Here is a 24,652-nt window from a genome sequence, read left to right on the forward strand (position 1 = left end):
GTGCTATGACCTAATGAAATATGTATAGGCCCAGGGAGCAGTGTTCCAGCCGAGCCATTAGATCCCCTTAGCGGCCACATGCATTCTTAATGATAGCCTGCTCCAGTGGTTGACCCACGCACAGACACTTTCTACACATACTTTACACTCACACTTTACACACACACACCCACACTACACACAACACTAGCACACACAAGCATCACAAATACTACAGACATCCCTGTGGATGTCAGTGGCCAGAAGCATATGGCTATGAATATGTGTATGACCTGAGTGAAGCGCTCTAGTCTGGTCTGAAATAATCCTGAGCGAAGCTTTAAGTTGGAGCCAGTCTGAAGCCTACTGGCTTTCCTCAGCACTCCAAGTCCACTCTATCCAAGGTGGCGCTGTATTATACCATACACTAAACTACAGAACTAGGATCAGACTACCTAACCTTATCCAACAAGGGGGTTAAAAATAATCTGATCCTGGACCATTTCACCACCCCCAGGGTCTTAGTGCTAGGCATCTCCTCTGACACACTAGAGACAAAGACCTGACAGTCACAACAAGCTACACAGCAGTCATCACTCTTCAATTAATAATGTAACATGGTATTGTTTTTCAACAATGTTTTAATGAATCCTCAATATGTAGCTGTGCTTCAGTCTGCTTTAACTCTCTTGTATCATAAAAATAATAGTGGTTAGTTGGCACAGAATGTCACCTAGGCCTGTTTGGTTCGTGTTTTATTTTATTGTTACGTGCTGAAGATTCAAGACGGAATATATTTGTGTGGGTTGATTTGCGCCCTCTTCAAATCAAATTATTTTGGTCACATACACGTGTTTAGCAGATGTTATTGCGTGTGTAGTGAAATGCTTTTGGATTGTTAAATGTACCTCTCTCTTTGGAAAAATAAAGTGTGATAATCAGAGATATCGAGATAAAAATATATTTTCATTTTCAATGGGATCACCTATATAAAAGTCATATATATTTAAAAATCTCCCCCACCCCACTCACTTCCACTCTCTATCGCCCCCAGGTGGTGGCATACCACTACTGCCAGGCGGACAATGCCTACACGTGCCTGGTGCCAGAGTTTGTCCACAACGTGGCGGCTCTGCTGTGCCGGGCACCCCAGCTAATGGCTTACAGGGAGCAGCTTCTGCGGGAGCCCCACCTTCAGAGCACCCTCAGTCTACGCTCCTGTGTCCAGGACCCCCTCAATGCCTTCAGGAGGGGCGTGTTGGAGCCCCTCGACATCCTGCACAGAGGTCAGGGGTGTTCAAGGTTTTATGGAACTGCATAGGAGCTGGTCATTTGATAACTTGTTATTTCCTCTCAGGGTTTGGGCCATTCATGTTTTCCAAAAAACAACTGAATGTCCCATCTCAGTAGCTAATAGTTAGTTATTTCCACTTCTTGTCCTGATAAACAACCTTGTTGTCTTTGTGTTCATCAGAGAGGAAGATAGCATGTGAGGAGGACCTAATCATTCTGGTAGACGGGCTGAATGAGGCAGAGTTCCACAAGCCGGACTACGGCGACACCATCACCTCCTTCTTGTGTAAGACCATGGAACGCTTTCCTCCCTGGCTCAAACTGGTGGTCACCGTCAGGACCTCCCTACAGGAGATCACACATCCCCTCCCGTTCCACCGTATCTCTCTTGACCGCCTGGAGGAGAATGATGCCATAGACCAGGACCTGCAGGTAGGGTTCAGGTTTACACCAAACCATCTGTCTGACATCTTTACTCTCTGATAGTCATCTCTCACTTCAACCTCAATCATTGTAGTAAAAGTAGTCGATCGTGATTTAAAACAATTATAGTCAACTATATTGTGATAAAAGCAGTCATGGTGATAGTATTACCGAGTTATCATGATGCTGAACTCCTTTCTCTTCCCAACCTGCAGGGCTACCTGCTGCAGCGGATCCAGGGCAGTGCTGAGATCCAGAGCAACGTGTCTCTCAACGGGCGTCTGGACAACGCAGCCTTCGCCAAGCTGAGCACCCACCTTAAGGCCCTGAGCCGTGGCTCCTACCTCTACCTGAAACTGACGCTGGACCTCATCGAGAAGGGCTACCTGGTGCTCAAGAGCTCCAGTTTCAAGGTGAGTCTGTGTCTCAGTCCTGGAGCTATATACTGTATGTCTCAAGGTTTTTGCTTGTGTTCCATACTCTGCCTGTTTGTGTGTTTATCTCTTTCTGTAAAAGTTCATATGATGTTTCCTTACAAAACTGACCCGAGGTGTTTCTCCATGTCTCCCCCCAGGTGGTGCCGGTGAGTCTGGCTGAGGTGTACCTGCTGCAGCTCAACATGCGTTTCCCCACCCAGTCGTCCTTCGAGCGTGCCCTCCCCCTGCTCAACGTGGCCGTGGCCTCCCTCCACCCCCTCACGGACGAGCAGGCATACGGGGCAGTGAACGCTGGCGCCGTGCGAGGCCCTGCCCTGGACTGGGAAGACTTCCAGGGGAGACTGGAGCTGCTATCGCCCTTCCTGGTGCGGAGGAGGGACGGAACACGTATGTTCACACACCCCTCCTTCAGGGAGTGGCTCATCTGGAGGGAGGACGGGGAGAAGACCAAGTTCCTCTGTGACCCGAGGTAGGGAGACACTGGTCCCCTGAGAGGAACAAACAGACCCTCTGCAAAGCCAGCGTGTACCTGGAACATCAATGTTTACAGCTGGAATTTGTGGAGCTTTCTGCTCTTAATTTCTCTCCCTCTCTCTACATCTATCTTTTTCCACTTTCACTCTTTTCTTCCTCCCTTCTCCATCTCTCTCTGGCTGTAGGAGTGGCCACACTCTCCTGGCCTTCTGGTTCTCACGTCAGGAGGGCAAACTGAACCGGCAGCAGACCATAGACCTGGGCCACCACATCCTCAAAGCACACATCTTCAAGGTAACGGCACACCACCACCACACAACACATCACTACAGCACGCTAACACACCTCCAACATCTGGGTCAATGGCTTCTACCCACTGTGCAGTAACACTGCTGTTGATATTACTGTTATCTTCTCCACAGGGCCTGAGTAAGAAGGTTGGGGTCTCCTCGTCAGTCCTGCAGGGGCTGTGGGTCTCTTACAGCACAGAGGGGCTCTCCACTGCTCTGGCCTCACTGAGGAACCTTTACACACCCAACATCAAGGTACTGGACACACTCTCACCAGCAGTGGCCTAACCAAAGCACTATTGCATTACATGTTCGGTGTATTGGTTATATGTCTGACACTCCTCCCTCTAGGTGAGTCGTTTGTTGGTCCTAGGCGGAGCCAACGTTAACTACCGTTCTGAGGTTCTGAACAACGCCCCATTGCTGTGTGTCCACGCCCACCTGGGCTACGCGGAGACAGCCGGCCTGCTGCTGGAGAACGGAGCGCACGTAGACGGGGAGTCTGACAGCGGCCTCACCCCACTGGGCTACGCCGCCGCCGCTGGACACCTGTCCATCGTCACTGCGCTCTGCGCCTGCAAGGCCAAGGTCAGGGACCAACCACCACTACTGTGCATACTGTCACTTTGGCAATTGAGGTTTATTACAACAGCATTATGATGCATTTACACAACACGATATAACTCTCTGGCAGCCATGTTGGAACCTACTGGGCAAAATGTACCAATAGGTATTTTTGAACAGTGTCTGCATGTGACGTCTGTGTGTGTGTATAATGACCCTCTCTCTCCCTGTGTGTAGGTGGACCACCTGGACAGGAACGGTCAGTGTGCGCTGGTGCACGCTGCACTGCGAGGACACCTGCAGGTGGTCAAGTTCCTGATGCAGAGTGACTGGAACCCTGACGGACAGCCTCAAGGAGCCTTCACCAAGAGTCACGCTGTCCAGCAGGCCCTTATAGCAGGGGCCAGCATGGGATACACAGAGGTACACACGCATGTGCACACACACACTGTACACACACTGTACACACACTAAGTCTGAATGTTGTCTCCTGTACAGATCGCCTCTTACCTATTGGACCTGCCAGAGAAGGATGAGGAGGAGGAGGAGCGAGCACAGATCAACAACTTTGACACACTCTGGGGAGAGACTGGTACGTGCTATTTTGTGTATTACTGTATCAAAGTCTGTCGAATGCTTTTACCCACACTGACCCTGGCTTCACCCTCTCCCACTGTAGCTCTGACTGCAGCAGCAGGCAGGGGGAAGCTGGATGTGTGCAGGCTGCTGTTGGAACAAGGGGCAGCGGTTGGACAGCCTAACCGCCGAGGCATCGTACCTCTCTTCAGCGCTGTGCGCCAGGGACATTGGCAGGTGGGTGGGCACTTTTTGAATTTCATACCCATTCATTATTTCAAGTCACAAAGCCATACAACTTAAATGGAAATATTAAAATACACTACTGGCAATGATAGAGAACAATGGTGACAAACAATACTAACGTAGCTACATACTATTTGGTTTCTTGCTCATCAGATAGTGGACCTGCTGTTGAACCATGGAGCTGACGTCAACATGGCAGACAAGCAGGGCCGCACACCCCTCATGATGGCCTCCTCAGAGGGCCACCTCGGCACAGCAGAGTTCCTACTGGCACAAGGTCAGAGTTCAGTTCACCCTCAACATCACCACCACCCAAACTACTAATCTCATTGGTTCAGAGTACCTAGTGTAAAAGTGTAGGTTTGACTTCCACATGGGCAACATATAGCAGACAGAAAGTATGTGTAGTATTTAGTAATGGACAAAACAGCTGCCAAGTGGCCATGTTATGACCCTGGCTGCCATGAAAACGTGACCTTTAACCCCTTCTTGCAGGTGCGTCTCTGGCCCTGATGGACAAGGAGGGTCTGACTGCTCTGAGCTGGGCGTGTCTGAAGGGCCACATGCCATTGGTGCGCTGCCTGGTTGAGAGAGGCGCGGCCACCGCCCACGCCGATAAGAGTGGACGCACCCCCCTGGACCTGGCCTCGTTCTACGGAGACTCAGAAGTGGTAAGTGGTCGCTGGTCGCCACGTTGATGACCTTCCCATGGCAGTGCAGCACGGAGAAAGTTTTCACTGTTGTTGATTGGAATAAGTACCTGAAGGTAGAATGCCCTTCTGTTCTTTCTCTCCTCCTCTTAATTTTCCCCCTCAAATTTTCTTCATCCTTTAAACTCCCATCTTCCCTCTCTTATTCCCCATCCGTCCGCCCGTCTGTCTCCAGGTGCAGTATCTGGTGGACCACGGGGCGATGATAGAGCATGTGGACTACAGTGGGATGCGACCTCTGGACCGGGCCGTGGGCTGCAGGAACACCTCTGTGGTGGTGGCTCTGCTCAAGAAGGGAGCCAAGATGGGTACGAACTGACTAGAGGTCACTAGTCACACACAGATTTAAAAACACTGGTATATAGGACTGTCTTCTAATTGTGCAATATTGTTCTACTTTAGCTTCAGTGGTTTAGCTACAACTTTATAGTTCTATTTAGTATACTGGTGTTTCCCCTCGGTAGGACTATTAGTCGCCATTGACTCCTAGAATGTTGTCAACTACAGCCTGAATCTCTTCACTATGTGGTTTGGTGATCACCAAGGCTTCGCCAAGCCTTCCTCCCCAGTCACCACTAACCCCCCTCCTCTGTTTCCACCATGTTTATAATGGTGGATGTGAGGCCCCTCCCTCTGCTCCTACTGCTGCTGACATTGCTGTTGCACCTTTTTCTTTTGCTGACACTTTTTTGGCCACAGCTTCTCAATTCTGCCTCTTTCTGTTCTTTTCTTCATCTCACTCACTCCCTCTACTCACTCACTTCACTTTCTTTCGCTCACTTTCTCTCTCTCACACACACACACACACACACACACACATACTCTCTTGGTTCGGCTTATTGGGTTGCTTCCATTATGTTTCCTCTCATTTCACCCACCTAACTCCCTTCTCTAACCTGTCACTCATAACCCTGGCTCCGCCCCCTCTCCGTAATCAGGATATCAGACTCTTCCCAGTCGACCCCGAGTTAACACAGTTTGCCCTCTCTCTATATACATCTCTGCTCTTACTATCTCGTCCTCTCTTTTTTTTACCCTCTTTACTCTTTATATGTGGCTTTGTGAAGTAAGCTAACCACCCAAGTCATCCACTGCCCAATAAGAGATTATGACATAAACACCACAACAAGGCCCACAGTCCATGCATTCCCCCTGGTGTTGGGAAGCCATAAATGCATGTGTGATCCCCCTCTGCTCTGGCATGGCTTGTGCTTGCCTGTCCCCCCCTACACAGCATGCAGAATAACACAGAATAACTCTGGCTAATAATGACATATTATTGTGTATTCATGTTGGGTGAGATTGGCATTGGAACATAAATAAATTGATCGTTTTCCCAGTGGTTTTACTAGAGATTAAGTTACTGATTCTGTACTTGAGTCAGAGCCTTCCTGCATCAGGTATGACGTCAATATCTATGAATCCACCTGTTAGCTGAGCGCTTAAATGGCACATGCAGGGGCAAAGAAACCCCAAACTTGTCTGCCTCAGTAAGTCACGCCATATTTATCTTGGGTAGAGCTTCATCATCATCTCAACCTGTCAACTGGTTTCGCTACACTCCGAGGTGAAGTTGCCCCTACCTACAGATCTAGGATCAGTTTGCTCTCTCCAAATGCTAACATTACTGGAAGGGATAAACAAAACAGACCAGATCAGCGCCTAGGGGCAACTTCACCCTGCTCCTTCTCTCGTCCTTCTCATTGTCGGTCCTTTTACTCTGAGACACGCCCCCTCTTCCTGTCATTGCCACTCTCCTCCGGCCACTCCCCGTTACCCATCATGCCCCCTGCTGTCTTCCACCAGGTCCAGCCACCTGGGCCATGGCCACCTCCAAACCCGACATCATGATTGTCCTGCTCAGCAAGCTGATAGAGGAAGGAGATGGCTTCTACAAGGTCAGCCCTTCCTAGAATATAGCAATATAGCACAGTGGTCATTGAGGGCTACTGTTGTGGTGCCAAACCGTACTCGTCTCTCGCCTTTCTGAGGGTTTTTTCTTCTACCCGTCCTGTAGAAAGGTAAAGTGAAGGAGGCGGCCCAGCGGTACCAGTACGCCTTAAAGAAGTTCCCCCGCGAGGGCTTCAGCGAGGACCTCAAGACCTTCAGAGAGCTCAAGGTGTCCCTCCTCCTCAACCTGTCCCGCTGTCGGAGGAAAATGAATGTGAGTGACACTCCACTGCACCCTCCTCTATCCCCTCACCCCACCTGGCTGTGACAGGAGCTGCTTTTTTTGCTTACACTCAACAGCATTACCATCTGCAAGGTTTACCAAGACATTACAATACAAAACAACTGTATTATCCCTCATTGGGATGTATGCTTGTTCATTGTGCTTACAATAGAACGACCCAAACAAAGATATTTAGCTCCTCTGATAGATTATAAAACCGCACATGGATTTAAGCAGTGTAAAAATATTGGTTTCAAAAGGTTGATGACGGCAATATCATTGTGCAAAATGGTACAGTAGATCAGACTTCAACATAATAGCTGAAGGTAAATCTCCCTCAACCATAGCCTCATCTAACCTAGGCCCATATCCCTGCATCTTCCATTCCCTCTTATAGTTTGCTTGGTTTTGGTTTGTGTTTGTAGCTCTGGTAACTTTAGAGGAGGTGCAAGAAGAGGTTGGTTTGGGTCAGGGCCATAGTGGCCAGCTGAGGTTCTAATGACAGAGCAGTGCAACAGCGGTTTGTGTGTGTGTGTGTGAATGTGTGTTTGTATTTTGTGTTTGTATGTCTCTGAAAGTCTGTGTCATGTGTGTTCATATCAATGTTTTTAATTGCTCAATTTACATGGTATCGTCATGGACTCGTGTATTATTTTTTATTTGTCAGTGTCATCCATTTGTCTTTCAGTTATTTTTTTCTTGGGTGTCTTCTATCTGAACCCAAGTTTCCATCGATCTCATCGACTCAGTTATTCACTTCTGTATTACTCTGTATGGTTATATGTATGACTGATACAAGACTCCTGAATGACCGTCATATGACTCATGTTTGACTCTGTACATGGTTCTATGTACGTCTCATCTATAACCTTTTTTCCATTAATCTCTTGACTCACCTCTTGACTCATTTCTGACTCATGTACCGCTCCACGCGTGGCTCTGTGAATGACTGTCGGCCCTGTTGCTGTTGTTGCTTGCAGGACTTTGGGATGGCTGAGGAGTTTGCTACCAAGGCGCTAGAGTTGAAATCCAAATCGTACGAGGCCTTTTACGCCAGAGCCCGCGCCAAGCGCAGCAGCAGGTAACCGTAGCAACGGGAAGAACAGGGAGGTGGTGGCCTAGCGCAGAGTGAGCTCAGCCTTAGGATCCAATTGGGCCCTCCATGTCACATGATCACCAGGTTTCCAATGCACTGTCGACAGATGACTACAGGGGGACATAATAAATAGAGTTCATGAGCATTTTGGCCATGTTTTTCACCCTATGTCATGTTGAGTGGTTTTTATGTCTGCTTACACATCCTGTGGTCCCCTTAGCCCTATGGCTTGTTCATTGTCATGGCTCATTTTTTTATGTTTTAGCGTAAGAGTGTACTTTGACTACTATGTGAGGGCAAGTCGTTTGAGCAGTTGTGGTGTTGTCATTTTGACCACATGCTACTCCCTCACGGTCTTTGGTGTCATGCTTTGTCATGTTCATCTGTACCCCCTCCACCTCTCCTGTTCCTCTCTCATGAATCCTTTCTCAATCTCCCTCCTTTCTCTCTTGATATTCCCCTCTTCACCCCCTCGTGTATCCACCTCAGGCAGTTCCACGCAGCCCTGGAGGACCTGAATGAGGCCACCCTCCTTTGCCCCAACAACCGGGAGATCCAGCGCCTGCTGCAGAGGGTGGAGGAGGAGTGTCTTCAGTTCGAGGAGCAACAGGAGCTGGACCCTCCCCCATCCCCTCCCAGAGAGCAGGCCGCGCCCCCTCCCCAGTCCCTGGAGCCAGTGCAGGACCTGTTTGAAGAGGACGAGGACTACCTGGAGCAGGACCTAGAGAACCTCCCCATGGGCATGACTCTTGAGCCCCACTCAAGCCCCCCTGGCCTGCCCCTCATCCAGAGCCTGCCCCCCTCTCCGTGCCACCGCAACTCACCCTACCTCTCCGGAGACCCCTCCATGGTCCAGGCTTTCGAGCTGCCCCCCAGCCCCCCTTCCATGTCCTCCCCCACGCGCCAAGGCTACCAGTCCACCTCCCCGTCACTTTCCCCAACGCACCAGAGCTCCCACTACCGGCCCAGCCCTCCGCACACCTCCCCAGCACACCAGGCTTCCGCTACGCCGTACAACTTCAGCCCACCACCTTCGCCTCTCCGCCGGGGCCTCAGTACCGCGCCAGCCCCACCTCAGAGAGCGGAGGAGGTCTGTACCGGCCACAGTCAGCCTCAGCCCGCTACCAGTCGGAGCAGATACCCGGCCGGCCGAAGTCTCCGCTGTCTAAGATGAGCAGCCAGCGCTCCTTCCAGCTGCTCTCCCAGCAGCAGCCTCCCCAGCAGGGCCAGTGGCTGCAGCCTGCCAAGGCTCAGATCGTACGCACCAACCAGCCCAGCTCCGCTGTGCACTCCAGTGCTGTGCTGGGCACCAGTGCCTACAGCCAGATGGCCCACTCCATGAGCACCCGCCTCCCCCCCGACCTGGCCGAGCTAGGGGACGGGGTGAATATATACCCCAGTGCCCTGGAAGGGAGGCCCACGCTGCAGGTGCAGGCCAGCCTCAGTGCAGGAGCACTCTACCAACATGGTGGGATCCAGATGGTCCCAATGGAGGACGAGCTCCCCCAGCGGCCCTCCTCAGCTTACCGGCCTGGAGGTCCGCGCTATGGCCAGGCCCCCCAGATCAGTCGCAGCCAGTCGGCAGCGTACTACCCTGTCTCACCTCAGATGGAGATGGAGTTAGAGATGGAGCACCAGGCGGCGCTGGGATCACCGGAGAACCCCCACGGCCTGCGCCGACCTGTCAGTGCCACCAGCGCAGAGCCAAAGCCACACGCACCCACTCCCCGGCCCCTCATGCACTCCCAGAGCGTAGGCCTCCGCTTCTCCCACTCCAACACAAGCCTGGGTGGGGTCTCTGCAGCTAATCTAGCCCCAGGCTTCCGGGGCTCCACCTCGGCCCAGCAGATGGAAATCCCTCTACAGTTGTCCTACGAGGATGGTAGAGTCTACTGCGACGACCTCTCGCCTGTGTCTCCTCCGCAGGGCAGCGACATAAGGGTGGTGGGAGGCACGTACCCAGACAAGGCGCTCCGCTCCAGAAACACACCTTTCATGGGCGTTGTCGACAAGACGGCGCGGACTCACCAGTACCTGCCACCGCAACCGCAGACAATAGGGCGCTCCTGGGCCATCTCTTCCCTGGACACGGTGGTGACAAGCTCCACCACGTCTCCAGGGAACATTGGCCCTCAGCATGGCTACAGCCAACAGCCCAGCCTGGGACACATCGCCTACTACAACCGCACCAACAACGCCCACAACGGACACCTCCTGGACGATGACTACTACCAGCCGCCAGCTAACAGCTCACGGGACAGCAGGGCAGACGGCATGGGCCGCATGAGCCAGGCGCCCACCTACCCAGACGTCAAGGTGGCCAGGACGCTGCCTGTGGCCCAGGCCTACCAGGACAGTGAGTACATGCAGAACTCCAGGGAAAGGCAGGGCCCCACGTCCCCTATCAAACCAAAGAGACCTTTCGTGGAGTCAAACGTGTAGGGAGGGACTGAGGGAGAGGACTGATAAGCCTGCAGATATTTTAATTTGGAATGACTTAGAGACAACCCCAAGGGTATGTGATGAGACTGGGAAGGCAACACTACAGCAGACAAACGCATTTAAACTCTCCTCCCATGCATCTTCTTTGCCTCTGTCCTTCACAGCCATTTACTATGGATGAATACAAGAAAGCCTAAAACTGCAGTTTGCCAGGTGAGTCCAACACCTCCAGTACTCCGGAATATGTTGGCCTTCTGTTTGCAGAGTAGTTTGTATAGTCAGTGGAGGGGACAGGGATGATCCACAACTTTAGGAACTGGAGTCTGTTGGAAAAGCATGTAGGAGGACTAATACCACACACCCACCCTGACCTCCAGATCTCAAGCAGGGGAGACTGCTGCCTGCCGTTTTCGCCCTGCCCCTCAATGCCTGTCCTGGGATGGTCACACTCTAGCCATGAGCACTTCCCTGCTTAACCTGTTGAAGTCCAAACTCTCAATGCCTTCTTCAGAACAACTCAATAGAAGGCCGCCCTTCACTAAGATGACCATGTTCTCTGCTGTAAAATGTGACTGAGAGGCTTCAACATACTTGTATATAGGAAAAGCAACAAAAAAAATGTAATATTTATCATTTAAGTTATGTTTGTAAAATACATTATTTCCATTGGATTGTATTTTGTTTGCTCAAGAAGTGACATGCAGCTTTGTGAAGCTTTTGGGAAACGGGCATTTCTTATTTTCCAACAACTTGAATGTTTCCTTTTACAGTTGAATTATCTCTACCAGCCAAAGCTGCAGTTATTCAAACATAACACTGTACTTACTACATGCAGTTTTAGCCACTAAAGGGTCAAAGATGTTGGCAGCATGCACACATGACTTCAAATGACCCAAGTGGTCATTGAAGGACTAGTTTTATCCGTCCACAAAATGCTTTCCATAAAACCAATGGAAATTAGGTGGTCAGACGTTGTCTTCAATATAGAACAGAAATGGGCCCAAAGCTAATATTTAGGTTAAGGATGTAAACCGAGTTATCAATTGTTGTAGTCAGCCTATATATTCAGAACCATCCAATGTCTACATTTTGGTTACACTTTCATGAAACTAGATATGTTTTGAAAAAATACACTGAAGAAAGTGTCAAGACTAGGCTACATAACATGGTTGGACTAGATTAGGATCTATCTATAGAAGGTTGTCAATTGTGATGGATTTCATACCTTTGATTTGATGCAAGTCAATGCAACACAATTACAGTGCAGTTTGGTAACACCCTTTGTCCTCTACTGGCACTTAGTATTAACAACAATCAGCTGAAAACAGATACTTCTCTTAGAGGAACATATGAATCTGAAGTTTACATTTTTATTTACTGTTGTCTTCAATCTTGTCACTTAAATGTCAAACATTTAGACGAACAGTTTTATTTATAAATATTTACTGTGTATTGGTGTGCTTGATTATGTTTGGTAATAGGTGGAGGCTCTCGGATCGGTTCATAAACACTCCAACCAGGACGTTGAAGGAAATTAATGAGCTAGTTGAATGGATGCACCTCTTGTTAATATCAAAGGTTAACCCTACATCTGAGCCTGTTGCAGGAGGGACTTGTCAATACCCTCTGTCTGATTAACACCCAAAATAACATTTATTTTCAAGAAACTTTTTATATAGTTTGTAAATAATTGTACATGCTGTGCTGCATAGAAATGCATGTTTGTTCTCTGCTTACTCCCATGCTGATATAAACATGTAATATGTTTGTATAGCAGTTTATCAATATTTGGAGAGGGAGGCAGAGTACAGGGTGGGGGAACAGCCATCTTTTTTTCTCTTGGGCTTGCTGAGCAGAGTTCTGTAAATTGTCTGTATATGTGAGTTGTGGCGTTTTGAAACGAGAAGGTAATAAGAAACATGCGTTTTTAAACCCAGTTAAGCGATTGTAAAATGTACTTATTTAAAAATGGTTACCACTTCAAGGAAAATAAACGTGGGTCGGCTCCTTTACTTTTAGCTTGTTCACACCATCATCAGTAGCGACGTCTCTTAAACACGTTCACACAGACTTTATCAAACAAAGCACACCCCAAAACACCTATTGAGTCATGCATCTTTAATAAGTTATAGGAAGGCAATATAGGTTTTAATAAGTCAGTCAGCAGTACCTATTGTATAGAACAAGTTTCCACAAGTGAAAATAGAGGTAGCGATATTTAATCTAATCTTAGTTACATAATGCTTTAAAACTGATTAAATGTGAGGACAAGTAGATGCTTCGAACAATACATAATTCATACACTAAGAATATAAACAGACAAACATGGATGCAGCATATTGTACAATTAAATCCAGTTTGGCACACATACTATAACGCCCTTCTATTACAGTAGCTCTGAGCATTTTACACTTTATCACAGAAGCATAAAGATATTTACTGAATCGACCCCTTAGCCCAGATAAATGATCCCGATTCTGTAACCCTATATTTTGCAAATAAGATCAGATCAATTGAGCCTTTATTTTAAAAGGATCAGATCCTACAATATTAAGATCACAGAATCTGGATTTTCAGTGCTTTGAGTAGGCCTATACCTTGCCCTCTACTAGACAGGTCATGACTACTACTACACTGTCATAGTGAAACACATTAAAGTAACTAAGATTAATTGTCTGCATATCACAAAAGAACATGCATTTATTTGACACCTCTCAATATAACTGACCACATACCTATACTGCATCGATTTAATGTAAGAATGTTTAAACCTCCCCACCTTAGTTACATTGAAAAGTCTTGGTTGTAGTGCCTTTCACCTTTCTAAATCCACATGTGATCAAGATTGTGAAAATTTGCCATTTAGCAGATGCTTTTTATCCAAAGCGACTTAGTTATGAGTGCATACATTTTATTGTATTTTTACATATGGGTGAACCCGTAATGCTCTACGGAGTATCCTAATCACTACCTTTGAGAATTTGATTGGGTATTTTAAGACAGAAAATTACCCAATGCTAAGATTTAATCTGCTCAGAAGAACTGGGCCCTGAATCTATTGGATAGGTTGTAGCAGGTTTCCCAACCCTCTCCTAAGAGGTAATGTTTCACATTTGTTTTAACTGGCACACCCGATTCAATTAGTCAGGTAACCATCGAGCCTTTGACTAATTGAGTCACGTGTGCTTTAGGGTTAACTAAAATATATAACATCTGGGTGGGTCCGGGGAGACGGTTGGGGAAACCCTGAATCAATGATTCAAATTCAACCCAGCCACATCTAAGGAATGGTGAAGAAGCTGCTTCAAGAGTGCCTAGGGGTAATTTAGAATTCAACCCCAAAAATCCAGGCATCGTTCAGTCACAACTTAGTGCATACTTTTGATCCTTTATCATAATTCAATATTATTTTGTCACAATGAACATCCCTGAATGAACTGCAACTTCTAAATTTATCACAAGCTTGAAAGTCATGGAAGTTGTTTGTTAAAAAAGGAGTAACTTCCAGTATAACCCTGCTGCCCTAGATGAAGGCACAACTAATTGGCTTGGACACATGGCTTTGTCCTCACTGAAAACTTAGCAAAGGCTATTTTGTGTAAGAGACCTAATATGGCACTTTTGTGATGGCTAGTCTGTGGCAGCAATCAAATACATTGGTCAAATCAATCCTGTCATACCTCCATTTCACCACAAGGGGGTGTAGAACTGCTCTTGATGTGACATGAAATAAAGACAACATATCAGCCAGATCTCCAGCTGGACCTGGAGAGATACTGGGTGTGCAGGCTTTTGTTCCATACCAGATTTTTTTTAAATAAAAGCCTGAGCACACAGTAGCTTTTCAGACCAGAGTGTTTTCTGGTTTAAGGCGAGGTGGGGCTCCCTCCCCCCTCAGTCAGGGTCTTAAAGTGTACAGATAACGCCTCCTCCTCTGGGTGTGGGGGTCTCCTGAAGTCCTCCCGTGTCACCACGTAGCCTACCAGAATCCCAAATGCTACTAGCAGCAGTCCCAGCATGTTACCAAGGATCCCCTCTGGGACAAACTGTGAATATGTGTGCCTGGGGAGAAAAAGGATTTCTATATTATAAATAATAATAATGAAGTTTCTGTTGTGATACAGTACAGCCTAATGTGAATTAACATTTGTAAAGAATCATTAGTTATAATATTTCTGTGTGACTCATCAAGGTGACCTTAAGCATAACATATGGCACCAAACAGGAGAATGATTCATAATGTGCAAAGACTATTAAAATCCATGTCTGACCACATTGCCATAAAGATAGCCCAAACAGCAAAATCCCAGCTTTCCCCAAACATACCCTGTACAATAATTAACTCCTCTATGATTTAGCAGGGTAGAGCTGGGTAAAGTAGTAGCACTTCAACATCATCCAGTGACAAACACACCACTGACTTGAACATCTGGCACATCTCTTACTATACGATTTTATTTATTTTTTACCGTTTTCATGATATCCAATTGGTAGTTAGTAGTCTCGTCGCTGCACCTCCCGTATGGACTCGGGAGAGGCGAAGGTCGAGAGCAGTGCGTCCCCCGAAACAAAACCCAACCAAGCCGCACTGCTTCTTGACACAACAGCCGCTTACCCCTCGGAAGCCCGCAGCACCAATGGGTCAGAGGAAACACTGCACACCTGGCGACAGTGTCAGTGTGCACTGCACCTGGCCCGCAACAGGAGTTACTTGTGCACGATGGGACAGGTACATCCCTGCCGGACTAACCCAGACGACGCTGGACCAATTGTGCGCCGCCCCATGGGTCTCCCAGTCGCGGACGGCTGCAACAGACCCTGGACTCGAACCCAGAATCTCTAGTGGCACTGCGATGCAGTATCTTGCACCACTCGGGAGGCCCACCAAACTACTTTTCACCCAATAATTATGTGCATTTTAGCATGCCATTTGCATACATTTCTTCATTGTACGTGGTGGTAGTATATTGGAACTGAGCCCCTGCATAGTAATACTCACTGGATACTGAAGAACAATTTCTCTGAAATGCCCAGTAGGCAAGTGGCTAGGGACATAGCGAGCATGGCCAGCCCAAAGAAGACATGTAGTGGCAGGTACCAGCTCCGCAGCGCCATTAACGTCCCAGGGAAGAGGAAGAAACCAAGCCCCATCAGCCACTGAGGGAGTAGAGGATCAATGTTATTAAACAATTATGCCTATTAGAATGTAATATGAGAGCTACTGCCTGTATACAGCTAGGTTCTCAGTGTAAACAGTACATTAATTGGAATTCTGATACAAGGAAAAAGTTTAAATTATTAGCTTGATTCGTGTGTGTGTGTGTGTGCACGTGACTGCATGTGTGCATAGAAGGAGAGGCGAGGGCTGACCTGTACACAGAAGAGAACAAAGGTGAGCATGCCACACCAGCTGTGGAGGGAGTACATGTTGGGGATCTTGTTATGATTATGGAAGTCAAACACAGCCACGATACCTGAGGAGATACAATGATACATGCTGTCAATCTTTCCCATTCATTTTGTATAGAACAATGTTGATCAATTATGAATTTACCTGCCTCCCAAGTATGGATATTATTTACATGATGACACTGCTTGCAAACCAAATGTTTCTCTTGAGTCAGTAAGGATTGCCTGAAGCCCGATTTCAGCGTTTAAACTGACGACCAGTTTGGATACACCTGCCTGTTTCCATGACTACTCCAGACCTCAATACAGGACGCAGGCTACGGCGATTCAGCTTTAGACTCCCATGCCGCACCACTGATTCGTGGTTAGCATGCGCAGTCTCATCTTACCTGTGTTCATAACCTATGTTTGTAAAAAAATAAATAGAGACCTTCCCAGTTCCCTGGGAGCCTCACAATCTAGACTTTTTTTTAGGTCCTCCAATCGGTATTGGCGTTGCAAAATCCTAATCGGTCGACCAAATTCAGACACACAAATCATCATTTTGTGAGTTAAAGTTAGCTAGAGATGGTGATGACAATTACAACAATACTGAATGAACACTTATTTTAATATAATACAAAGAACATTTTCCATTTGGTTTAAATAATGCAAAAACAGTGTTGGAGAAAGTAAAAGTGCAATATGTGCCATGTAAAAAAAGCAATATTCCCAGGTAAGAAGTTTTAAGTTGTAGTTATTATAGGACTATTCCTCTCTATACCATTTGTATTTCATTTACCTTTGACTATTGGATGTTTATAGGCACTATAGTATTGCTAGCCTAATATTGAGAGTTGATAGGCTTTAAGTCAAACAGCACAGTGCATGAAGCATTGCTAAGTGATGATGGCAAATGCAGTAAAGTTTGAATGAATGCTTACTTACGAGCCTGCTGCTGCCTACCACTGCTCTATCAAATCATATACTTAATTATAATAAAAACACATTAATATAGTCCAATCTGGAAACTCATTTCTAAAACAAAACATTTATACTTTCAGTGAAATACGGAACCGTTCCGTATTTTATCGAACAGGTGGCAACCCTAAGCCTAAATATTGCACAACCGTCAATGTTATGTCATAATTATGTCAAATTAATTACAGTCTTTGTTAAAAAGAAATTGTCTTCACACAGTTCGCAAAGAGCCAGGTGGCCCAAACTGCTGCATATACCCTGGCTCTGCTTGCACTGAACGCAAGAGAAGTGACAATTTCCCTAGTTAATATTGCCTGCTAACATGATTTCTGTTAAATATTTTTAAACATGCATATGTAGTTAAACACTTGTGTATTGATTTTAAGAAGAGCATTGATGTTTATGGTTGGGTACATTTGTGCAACGCTTTTATTAAAATCACCCGTTTGGCGAAGTAGGCTGTGATTCGATGATAAATTAACAGGCATTGCATTGATTATATGCAACGCAGAACAAGCTAGTTAACCTAGTAATATCATTAACCACTAGTTACCTACACATTGTTATGTGATGACTAAACTTATCTTGTAAATAAATAATGTTAACTAGCAACTTAGCTTAGCTCCTTCATGTAACAGGTGGTCAAGCCTGTCACGCAGTCTCCTCTCAGATTTCAATGCAATCTGAGTCCAAAAAGGCTGATTTCAAGTTCATAACAATTGGTAATCTGCCCTAATTAATCGGCCAAGCTGATTAATCGGTAGACCTCTAGTCTGAATGACTGATCTGGCCCTAGAGAACCTACATTGCCTTGCGAAAGTATTCGGCCCCCTTGAACTTTGCGACCTTTTGCCACATTTCAGGCTTCAAACATAATGATATAAAACTATTTTTTTTGTGATGAATCAACAACAAGTGGGACACAATCATGAAGTGGAACGACATTTATTGGATATTTCAAACTTTAACAAATCAAAAACAGAAAAATTGGGCGTGCAAAATTATTCAGCCCCCTTAAGTTAATACTTTGTAGCACCACCTTTTGCTGTGATTACAACTGTAAGTCGCTTGGGGTATGTCTATCAGTTTTGCACATCGAGAGACTGAATTTTTCCCATTCCTCCTTGCAAAACAGCTCGAGCTCAGAGAGGTTGGATGGAGAGCATTTGTGAACAGCAGTTTTCAGTTCTTTCCACAGATTCTCGATTGGATTCAGGTCTGGACTTTGACTTGGCCATTCTAACACCTGGATATGTTTATTTTTGAACCATTCCATTGTAGATTTTGCTTTATATTTTGGATCATCGTCTTGTTGGAAGACAAATCTCTGTCCCAGTCTCAGGTCTTTTGCAGACTCCATCAGGTTCTTCCAGAATGGTCCTGTATTTGGCTCCATCCATCTTCCCATCAATTTTAACCATCTTCCCTGTCCCTGCTGAAGAAAAGCAGGCCCAAACCATGATGCTGCCACCACCATGTTTGACAGTGGGGATGGTGTGTTCAGGGTGATGAGCTGTGTTGCTTTTACGCCAAACATACCGTTTTGCATTGTTGCCAAAAAGTTCAATTTTGGTTTCATCTGACCAGAGCACCTTCTTCCACATGTTTGGTGTGTCTCCCAGGTGGCTTGTGGCAAACTTTAAACAACACTTTTTATGGATATCTTTAAGAAATGGCTTTCTTGCCACTCTTCCATAAAGGCCAGATTTGTGCAATATACGACTGATTGTTGTCCTATGGATAGAGTCTCCCAACTCAGCTGTAGATCTCTGCAGTTCATCCAGAGTGATCATGGGCCTCTTGGCTGCATCTCTGATCAGTCTTCTCCTTGTATGAGCTGAAAGTTTAGAGGGACGGCCAGGTCTTGGTAGATTTGCAGTGGTCTGATACTCCTTCCATTTCAATATTATCGCTTGCACAGTGCTCCTTGGGATGTTTAAAGCTTGGGAAATCTTTTTGTATCCAAATCCGGCTTTAAACTTCTTCACAACAGTATCTCGGACCTGCCTGGTGTGTTCCTTGTTCTTCATAATAATAAGCCATTTAGCAGACGCTTTTATCCAAAGCGACACAGTCATGTGTGCATACATTCTATGTATGGGTGGTCCCGGGAATTGAACCCACAACCCTGGCGTTACAAGCGCCATGCTCTACCAACTGAGCTACAGAAGGACCACATGATGCTCTCTGCACTTTTAACAGACCTCTGAGACTATCACAGTGCATGTGCATTTATACGGAGACTTGATTACACACAGGTGGATTGTATTTATCATCATTAGTCATTTAGGTCAACATTGGATCATTCAGAGATCCTCACTGAACTTCTGGAGAGTTTGCTGCACTGAAAGTAAAGGGGTTGAATAATTTTGCACACCCAATTTCAGTTTTTGATTTGTTAAAAAAGTTTGAAATATCCAATAAATGTCGTTCCACTTCATGATTGTGTCCCACTTGTTGTTGATTCTTCATAAAAAAAACAGTTTTATATCTTTATGTTTGAAGCCTGAAATGTGGCAAAAGGTCACAAAGTTCCGCAAGGCCCTGTATTTATGACCCTCCAATAGTTAAGTCCACTTGTCTTGCGTTGTGGGACAAACATGTCTGTCTATATACACACACACATATTTTCAACTAGCCAGCTTAGGCATTTTATATACACAGTAGCTACAACTTTAGATTAGTTTAGAATGTTTGGGTTCAAGGGGAAAGGGCAAAAACAACAAGACTTGTTCATAGACAGACACCCACACAGGCCTTACCCACTATGCTGATAATGAGGGCGAGAAGGTGGAGCACAGCATGGAGAATCTTGACGTTGCGTTTGCTTTCATTCCTAAATACTCTGTACACCAGGATCGCTGTGAGAGAAACAATTCTGGTTAACATTCACATAAGACTAATCAAATAGAATCATTTCCACAAGAAGATGATAATAAAGTCAAGCCTGTCTAAATATACAGTGGTCCGACTTAACACAAAATAAAACCTTGAAACACCGCTTTTGCACCTTAATCTGCTGTAACCTTTTAAAAAGGTTAGTCATTACTTTTGTCATAGTACCATAATCACACCCAACATGGCACCAAGGGCAATAACAGGTATGAGGCTACAAAAGAAAGGGTGAATCAGGGTAGTTATGGGGGTGTTTTAGTCCCAGTGAGCTTGAGGTGAAGGTTAAGTAAGGTGAGGCTTTGAGTGGGGCAGAAGTCATTCAACAAGACCACTAATGCATTTTCACAAACACTTGACAAGTAGCTGCCACCAAGGTCTCAGCAGCACATAGGGTTGGTTAGCATAAAAATGTTACAGAAATGCTATGAGAACAAACTGTTCAACTGAGTTCCTGTATTATTACAATTATAAAGAAATTATATTAACCTTGCAGAAACACTGAAACAATGTTCCAGGCAATTGTATTTGCTGTCTGTCTCCTGATCCCACTAAGGACAGCTGGTTCCCCTGGAGGGTGTTTTCATCCCAGCTCCATTTGGACTGACCGCTCACATTAAGGTGTAAGTGACCTTTACTGTTTAATGTCCTAATTAAATTGTTGTAGCAAGGTTAGGAATAAAGGAGGCTACAGCTGACTTAACAAGCAGCCATTTTATTTTACATTGTCAATGGCTGAATAACTTATTTTTCTCATTACAATCATGATTCAGGGACCAATGGAAAACCCTTTGAAAATGTTTGCTTTCATTGCAACCGTTTTCCAGTAAGTGTTTATCATAGTACTATTTATGGGAACAAATCCCTGCATTACTAATATCTCACACAGAGGGGGAGAAACACAACGGCCTAGAAACAAACAAAATAAAGTCTCAGCTCCTCCCACCCTAACAGCATTAGGAATGTATTCCGGTTGCAGTGTGCCTTCAGGCCTGTGCCCTGTGTAGCATTAGCATCACACTAATGCAATAGGTCAGAAGACCCCTAGGCTAACAGAGCAGACATCAGAGAAGACAACTGCCATTGTGGCTTCAGCTTCCCTTTGTTCATCTACCTCCATCTCTCCATGCTACCAGTAAATCAAGTTGTATTGGTCACATACACATATTTAGCAGATGTTATTGCAGGTGTAGCTAAATGCTTGTGTTCCTAGCTCCAACAGTGCAATAATATCTAACAATACACACAACTAAAAGTAAAATAAGAACTATTAGGACGAGCAATGTCGAGTCTGGTGTGTGTGAGATACATATACACCGGACTCGACATTGTATATGTATGATGGGATGTGTAGACAGCATATGGATAGAATAAATAGTATATATTTAGAATACATTGATATTAATAGTATAGTTAAATAGGATAGGCCTTGACTAGAATACAGTATATACATATGAAGTAGGTAAAACAGTATGTCAACATTATTAAAAGTGACCAGAGTTCCATGTCTATGTACATAGGACAGCAGCAATGGAGAGCTACTTTATTCCTCTACATTACCAATTCGATCACTGGGACAATGAGCCATTAATTGAGGCGATTTATAGATAGGTGTTTTAAATTCCTGGAGGAATGGTTTTAATTCTAATTTAAGTTAGTTTAATTCTACCCTACCATCTCCATAGAGAAAGACCAGGCCCAGGACCATGCAGAGGGGATGTACATTGAACTCCTGTCCCGAACCGTCCCAGGCGTAGCCTCCGTGATAGCTGCCCATCCACACGCCCGTGATCACCACACAGGCCAGGCCCAGAACCTGAGTCCCCCCCACGTACCACGGGAAGGAGCCCAGGCCTTGCACGGTCCGCTGAGGGCTATCTTCCATGGTCTGTCTTGGAGGGGGAGGAGGGATAGAAAGAGGGGGAGAATGATGGTTTAGTCCAGCGGTTCAAAAAGGTATGTGTTATGATTACTAGTTTCCTGACTTTTTTTGACTGAACCCACCTATAGCTTTCTGAAAAGACCTTGGACTCATGAACAAAACCTGTGATATAAATCTTTACCTAGTCATACCAGTCACCACCCTAAAAGAGTCAGAGAAATAACCAAATATTGGGTCAGTCTAGTCATGTCTCCGGGATTGAGATAAACAGAAGCGTCCTCTTCCTGCGCCGTTTCTAGGCTCATGTAATGATGTGCGTGTTTGACTGCAGAGCGCTACACTGGGGAAACTCACATCCATGTGAAAAACACTTACATGGCTAGGTGTTTGCTCTTCAGTTGAATAACAGTTTGTTATAGGCTATGAGTATGACCGTTTAGCCTACACCACCTTGTTTTTTACTAGATGGTATACAGCTACAGAGGAAAGTGACTTTCGTAGGTAAGGATAATTTATGCAGCAGGTTAGGATTATTAACCTAGCAGGTTAGAATAATTAGGTTAAGAAACTAGTTAACTAATAAACTCCTAACCTGCTACGAAAACGTCAACTCTTATTTTAGGCTACTGATTGGATTTGAGACGGATGCATGTCAGAAACAAGAACCAAATATCGCGCATGTTGTGGTTAAATGTACTCAAACTATTGACAAACAAAACACTATTTATAGGCTATCCTCGACTATAATGTTGGATACCACACGTCTCGGAGCTCTATCCGATCATACAGCTTCAAGCGCAAACATCGGTAAGGTAGGACATGTTCCACTTACCGTTTGGTCCGTAAATAACGTGCTTTCCCAGCAAGTCTGAGAGGGAGTGGAGATCCTTGTTCCGCTCCTTGTGTGTATTTTGGAATGATTTCTAAATACGCCTACAATTTTCTTAGTAACCTCATTACTAAAGAAACGCAATAAAGTCCTATAGCCTAGGCTTGCCACTAAATATTTCACGCTTTCTTACTCCTCACGCGCGCTTTACAAAAACGTCGCGGGTGGGTGGATCTGTCGACTAGTCGTGACAGAAACAGTGGCGCAGCTAAATGTTGAGTTGACAGAGAAATACGTTATACACTCCCTCTCTCCCTTCAATTAGCACCAAACATAGAGGAGGGAGGAGCACAAACAGCCTTCAGAGAGTATGACGTCTGGCACCGCACTGACGAAACTGTCCAAAGGTCTATTACCTTGGCTACTCAGGGCGTTCTTGCAGATGCAGACCCGGCATTGAATCAAGGCAATTCATTAAAAAGGCATAATGACCAATTAGTTGACTCAGCTCCTCCCACCCTAACAGCATTACAATTTGTAAGTCGCTCTGGATAAGAGCGTCTGCTAAATGACTTAAATGTATGTTAATGTTAAATGGATAAAGATGGGCTGTGCGATCTTGTCTGCTCGTTTAGACTGACAGCACAATTCTGAACTTTTTAAGTTAATTGGTCTTTTGAAAAAAGGGGTTGACGTGAAAAGATCGGATGTGATTGGTCAAAAGATCAATTAGTGGAAGAAACTATCAGAATTGGTCTTCCTGTGTAAACGCATCCTAAATCAAATCAAAATCAAATCAAATGTATTTATATTGCCCTTCCTACATCAGCTGATATAATATCTCAAAGTGCTGTACAGAAACCCAGCCTAAAACCCCAAACAACAAGCAATACAGGTGTAGAAGCACGGTGGTTAGGAAAAGCTCCCTAGAAAGGCCAAAACCTAGGAAGAAACCTAGAGAGGAACCAGGCTATGTGGGGTGGCCAGTCCGCTTCTGGCTGTGCCAGGTGGAGATTATAACAGAACATGGCCAAGATGTTCAAATGTTCATAGTTGACCAGCATGGTCAAATAATAATAATCACAGGCAGAACAGTTGAAACTGGAGCAGCAGCACGGCCAGGTGGACTGGGGACAGCAAAGAGTCATCATGTCAGGTAGTCCTGAGGCATGGTCCTCCGAGAGAGAGAAAGAAAGAAAGAGAGAATTAGAGAGAGCATACTTAAATTCACACAGGACACCGGATAGGACAGGAGAAGTACTCCAGATATAACAAACTGGCCCTAGCCCCCCGACACATAAACTACTGCAGCATAAATACTGGAGGCTGAGACAGGAGGGGTCAGGAGACACTGTGGCCCCATCCGATGGCACCCCGGACAGGGCCAAACAGGAAGGATATAACCCCACCCACTTTGCCAAACCACAGCCCCCACACCACTAGAGGGATATCTTCAACCACCAACCTACCATCCTGAGACAAGGCCGAGTATAGCCCAAAGATCTCCGCCACGGCACAACCCAAGGGGGGGGCAACCCAGACAGGAAGATCACATCAGTGACTCAACCCACTCAAGTGACACACCCCTCACAGGGACGGTATGAAAGAGCCCTAGTAGTAAGCCAGTGACTCAGCCCCTGTAATAGGGTTAGAGGCAGAGAATCCCAGTGGAAAGAGAGATAGCCCAGCTTTGGATGTTTGTGTTGAACAATAAAGATGCAGGAAAGAACAGTTTATTTAATTAAAGTAGGCTAATATTTCAAAGTAGTTACTAATATTTCAAAGGAAGTTTTTGCCCAAGCTGCATGTGGCTATGTCCGTTCGCTAATACATGACTATTAAAGGCCTACTTTTATTATAAAAAAAATATATTTTTAGATATATGTTTTTTAATTGTATTATTATTATGACTTTTAAGGTGGTGCTGCAGCACCCTCAGCATCCCTACATCCTGAAGCTATAAACATATGGTAAAAT

The 24,652-nt window shown here is 45.6% G+C and overlaps 1 protein-coding gene and 1 pseudogene across 2 annotated transcripts; one reads left to right on the forward strand and one right to left on the reverse strand.

The window, feature by feature from the left end:
• LOC118384572 (protein TANC2-like) overlaps window positions 1–12,715 on the forward strand; it is a 30,690-nt pseudogene extending 17,975 nt beyond the window's left edge.
• A 91-nt stretch (window positions 12,716–12,806) lies between these two features.
• On the reverse strand, window positions 12,807–23,307 carry LOC118384569 (transmembrane ascorbate-dependent reductase CYB561-like). Of its 2 annotated transcripts, none has more exons than XM_035771203.2 (6): window positions 22,679–23,307; window positions 21,639–21,852; window positions 19,835–19,933; window positions 16,074–16,177; window positions 15,703–15,860; window positions 12,807–14,765 (listed from the first exon to the last, which is right to left on the reverse strand). In XM_035771203.2, the coding sequence occupies exons 2-6, from the start codon at window positions 21,847–21,849 to the stop codon at window positions 14,570–14,572; spliced, it is 768 nt and encodes a 255-aa protein (XP_035627096.1). In that variant the 5' UTR covers window positions 21,850–21,852; window positions 22,679–23,307; the 3' UTR covers window positions 12,807–14,569. The 2 variants fall into 2 exon arrangements, with proteins under 2 accessions (XP_035627096.1, XP_035627095.1); XM_035771202.2 differs by having other exon boundaries at window positions 21,639–21,856.
• Between the last annotated feature and the right edge of the window lie 1,345 nt (window positions 23,308–24,652).

Source organism: Oncorhynchus keta, chromosome 5 (assembly GCF_023373465.1).
Source record: "Oncorhynchus keta strain PuntledgeMale-10-30-2019 chromosome 5, Oket_V2, whole genome shotgun sequence".
Lineage (NCBI taxonomy): Eukaryota > Metazoa > Chordata > Actinopteri > Salmoniformes > Salmonidae > Oncorhynchus > Oncorhynchus keta.